Consider the following 4,764-nt stretch of genomic DNA (forward strand, 5'->3'; position numbering starts at 1 on the left):
CATCCAAAATAAATGTTTTTGTTTACATAATATATGTGTGTCTACTGAGTATATTTATTATGTATATATACATACTCTCACATACAGCATATATTTTGGAAATATTTACATGCATATACATTCATATATTTATCCTTCAGAAATCATTCTAATATGCTGATTTGGTACTTAAATATATACAACCATAAGGGTTCTCAATTTATATCAAATGGCTTTTGTTGTCTAATATTTTGTGGAAAACATTTTTTCCTCAGGATTCTTTGATAAACAGAAAGTTCAAAAGAACAGCATTTATTTGTAATATAATTTTTTGATTATAGATTATAATTATAATGATTATAAATGTCTTTACTGTCACGTCTGATAAATTTAACTTGTCCTTTCTGAATATAATTATTCATTTATTTGACTTAAAAATAATTTTAAAAAATTAAGTGATTTTTTTTTTCTGAAAAGTTTTTTTTTTCACAAACATCTTAATTATTCCAAACTTTTGAGTGGTAATGTATACACACGTATAAGCTGTAAATTGTGATCTAAACATTACCTTGAACTTCCCATCAGGGGAGAAGATGCTGATCCATCTGTTATCATAATCAGCTACAATTATGTCTCCAATTGTGTCGACTGCCACCCCTGTCGGCCTCTGCAGTTGTCCTGGAGAACGACCCCTGACCCCGAAGCGCGCTTTGAACTGCCCATCATTGGTAAACACCTACATAAAAACAAACAAACGATCCAATTTTGCATTAAATGCAATAAAACACTTTCTATATGTCTTCGTTGATCCCAAGTAAAACACACCAGCTGATTACTTCAATATCCTTTAAAACGCTTCAGATAAAATGAAGGCTATAATTTTCATAATATTGCCATGCACTGACTAACCTGTATACACTGGTTGTTGCTGTCTGCTACAATGACCCTCCCATTAATGGAAGCAGAGATGCCCTGTAGATTGGTGAACTCTCCCTTCTCCCGTCCACGAGAACCTGAGGGGTCAGACAAAAGAAATTCACAACCATTCAAAATCAAAATAACATACCAATTCGGTGTTTGCAAACAGTGATGACGTTTTCTTGTGGGCGGAGCCTATATGGTGGCAGAAAATGACAGTTTTCAAGTAGCAGTCTATGGAAGCCATGGAATAAAAGAATAAAAAAAAAGGTAAATTTGAGTTTATATTTTAAAATTCGGACTTTATTTTTCACAATTCCGAGATTATATCTCAATTCTGATAAGGAAAAACAACTCGTCATTCTCTCGTTTCCCCTCGGCTCAGAATCATGAGTTTATATCCTGACTTCTGGCTTTTTTTCCTCAGAATTGACAAACACGCTATCGTTGAGTTAAATTAAGTTATAAAGTCCAAACCAGGAGATATATACTTGCATTTGCGAGAAAAAAAGTCAGAATTGTGAGATAAAATAGGTAAATGTTATGTAAAATGTAGTATTTCATGCTGTAACTGTAGGGCTAATACAACATGTCCCCTATGAACTGCGTGTGATTATTATGTAGACCTATTGTTTAAATCAAATTTATGCTTTAAACGTAGAGCAATCACAGCAGGTTTCATCCATAGTCTGTCCTTTTAAACGTCTGCGTTTAACTTAAAATGGCTTCTTTGACGACAGTATTCAATAAAAATGATTTGCATTCCGGTTCTGACATCCAAAGGCACAAAAAAAATGTTTTCTCTTATTCCATGGATTTTACCCATTTCCCTCCAATTGTTACCAGTGTTTTTTCTGCCACCACAATGCATGCAGCTGCGAGAGACGTAACTGTGACGTTTACTCCAAATATCTATATCACAACAATTTAATGTCAAACTTACTGTGCACAACTTACTGTGTGGTTATCATCCACACCAAAGTTTCTTACCTACTCTATAAATGAGCTCATCTTCAATAGGATTTTCCTTCTTTTTGGTAGTGCTGTACATGCTGGAGGGTCTCCGTACGGCTTTCTGCCTGATGTGTCCTCCTGTTCCGCTGGGAGATTTTACCCTCCTCTTCACATCATCCGGAGACTGGGGCACGTCTGACGGCTTTATCGCCCTCAGTTTGAACGGGCTGCCCCGCACAGGCTGTCCGTACAGCATCAGAGAGAACGAGTACTCCCCTTCGCTCTTAAGCGTGTACCCTACCTCATAAGTTCCATTTTTATTGTCCACGACCTCCACCTCCACCGCCCGCACTCTGTCCTGCCCCGTTATTTCGGCTCGGAGGACCGCATTACCGGTCCGCACGAGCTCGCTGTCCTTATCCTTAGTGGTAACAGTTACGGTCACGTGCTGACCGACCAGCGCATGTCTGAGGCCTTCTCCTGTGGCCACGCTGGTGTGTCCCACGGCTCCCGTCGTCAGCAGGACGCCCAGGTTCTGGATGGAGCGTCGCAGGCCTTCTGTCTCTATCTGGCAGTCCAAGTGGGCGTTCTCGTGCGGCTGTTCAGGGAAGTCGTGACAAGCGAGGGCACTCACACGCTCGCTCATCTGCTTTTGGACCAGCAGGACTTCGGTGGCGCTGCCGTGGTTCAGGGCCTGCTCAGTGAAGCTGCAGCTGCTCTGGATGTGCTCTTTTCCCTGCAGTAGGGATGATAGCTGCGCCTGAAGCACCTGCAGAGGACACCGCAGAAAGGAGCGTTAGAGAGATAGGAGAGTACAACCTATTTAACCTATCAAGAGATTTCTGACCTTCTGCTTGGTGCTACAAATGTTCTCCAGATCGGTGATGAGCGCGGCTTTGCGTTGGTGCAACGCCCTCTCAAGCTCCTCAAATGTCATGTTGATCTCATTGACGGCTTCGTTCTTCCTCTCTATCAGCTGTTGAGAGATTTCATTCACCAGCTCAATGGCAGCTGTTAGTTGGGGCAGCCTGACCGAATAAAAAACAAACAAAAATCTCAGGTAGAAGAAATTTTAGAAGGGAAATTATGGAAAAGAGCTAAACAGTCTGCAATATTACTCACAATAATGACTTAAAACAGCTCATAAAAGCATTGTTTTATTCTGTGTAGTCACTACTAAAAGGATACTTAATTATTATCATATATTATTTTATTCATGTTTTTAATATTATATTGTAATGCCTTTTATAAATATCTAAAATATTTTATTAAATACATATTTATATTTATATACACATTTATATATAAAACATAAATTATATAACTTATATAACTAATATTTTGTTCTATAGTTGCTCATTAGTAAAATGAGACTTAATAATTATCATATATTATTTTATATTCATATTTTTGATATAATATTGTTAATCATAATTGTTTCATGCTTTTTAAAAAATATATATATAATATTTTAATAAATACATATTTTTATTTAGACACATTTATATATAAAGCATAAATTATATAAAAATAATACAACAATAAATTTTTTTGTTCTATATTTAGTCACTAGTAAAATGAGACTTAATTATTATAATACATGTTATATGAATATTTTTGGAATATATTATTCTATCATTATAATATTATCTTTAGTTTTATTACTATAAAAAATATTTTAATAACAAGTACACACACAAATATATACAGGTGCATCTCAATAAATTAGAATGTCGTGGAAAAGTTCATGGATTATCAAAGGTTGCTAATGAATGCTAACAGGCCTGAACAGCGTAAGCACACATGTAGTATGACTTTGAAGACACATAAAAGAAAGAAGCTTGCAGCTTCAGGTGTGTTGCAGAGGAATGAGAAAGAACAATGAGGACAAAGCAACAAGAAAAATTGGCTCAAATGTAGACAAAATGAGAGGTGGTAAAGAAATTCCCATTCACTTGTAGCTGTACAGGCATTTCTACATTCTGGCTGCAATTTTACCAACAACTGTTTTGATGGCTTTTCCTTCATATTCCCACCAAATGTTGCCAAACTTGGTTTCATCATCAGATGGTAAGAGGCTTACCTTGCCCTCGTGATTGGGGCAGGAGAGCGGTTTCCCAGCGGCTGCTGCGCTGACAGACTCCAGCACGCTGCAGGCCTCCGGCCGAGAACATTCTGGGTCTCTCTGCAGCACCTCCATGAGGTTTGTGATGAAGAAGTTGTTCTGTAGTGCAGCCACACCTTTCTCGGGCAAGATGGAGGTCTGTCTGCACACCGGGCAGGACAGCGTCAAGGACTGAGGAGGAATGTAGTTCTGTAGGCACCTGTGATATAGAGAGAATGACAGACATCATTAAAGACCTCAAACAAAATCGACCAGCCACTATTATCGGTCAATATTTGTCTTAAAGAGATTCAATGTTCAAAAAAAATTAAAATAAATCTTGTATTGTTCCAAACCCTTCTGTGGAACACAAAAGGAAATGTTTTGAAGAACGTTCACACTGCTGTTTTCCTAACAGTAGATGGGGACTAAGGATTGTCAAGCTCCAAAAAGGACAAATAAGCACCATAAACCATTATAAAAGTAAACCATATGACTCATGCACTACTGTATATTTCAAGTCTTCTAAAGTCATACAATAGCTTTGTGTGAGGAAACAACTGAAACCTAAGTCGCCATTCACAATCATTTTCTGGAAAGGAGCAGCTTGAATAATCTGCTAACTCCTTTTTTGTTCCTCGGAAGAAAGACAGTCAAACAGGTTTTGAAAGATGAGAGGGTAAATGACGACAGATTTTCCATTTTTGGTTGGAATATCCCTCTAAGCAGGAATAGGCAAGTATGTCAAAAAATAAATAAATAAAAATTTCACCTTAAAATGTAAAAGTATCCTAGAAATACATACGTTA

At 37.4% G+C, this 4,764-nt stretch overlaps 1 protein-coding gene across 1 annotated transcript in view; it reads right to left on the minus strand.

The window, feature by feature from the left end:
• LOC107693875 (tripartite motif-containing protein 3-like) overlaps nucleotides 1–4,764 on the minus strand; it is a 29,069-nt gene that overhangs the window by 8,294 nt on the left and 16,011 nt on the right. Inside the window, exons 3-7 of the mRNA XM_016493410.1 lie at nucleotides 3,831–4,175; nucleotides 2,699–2,879; nucleotides 1,888–2,620; nucleotides 889–992; nucleotides 548–715 (exon numbers count right to left, since the gene is read on the minus strand). Coding sequence (XP_016348896.1) covers nucleotides 548–715; nucleotides 889–992; nucleotides 1,888–2,620; nucleotides 2,699–2,879; nucleotides 3,831–4,175 — 1,531 coding nt within the window. The remainder of the gene's footprint in view (nucleotides 1–547; nucleotides 716–888; nucleotides 993–1,887; nucleotides 2,621–2,698; nucleotides 2,880–3,830; nucleotides 4,176–4,764) is intronic.

The sequence above is a fragment of the Sinocyclocheilus anshuiensis genome, unplaced genomic scaffold, assembly GCF_001515605.1.
Source record: "Sinocyclocheilus anshuiensis isolate Anshui unplaced genomic scaffold, SAMN03320099.WGS_v1.1 scaffold694, whole genome shotgun sequence".
NCBI classification, from domain to species: domain Eukaryota; kingdom Metazoa; phylum Chordata; class Actinopteri; order Cypriniformes; family Cyprinidae; genus Sinocyclocheilus; species Sinocyclocheilus anshuiensis.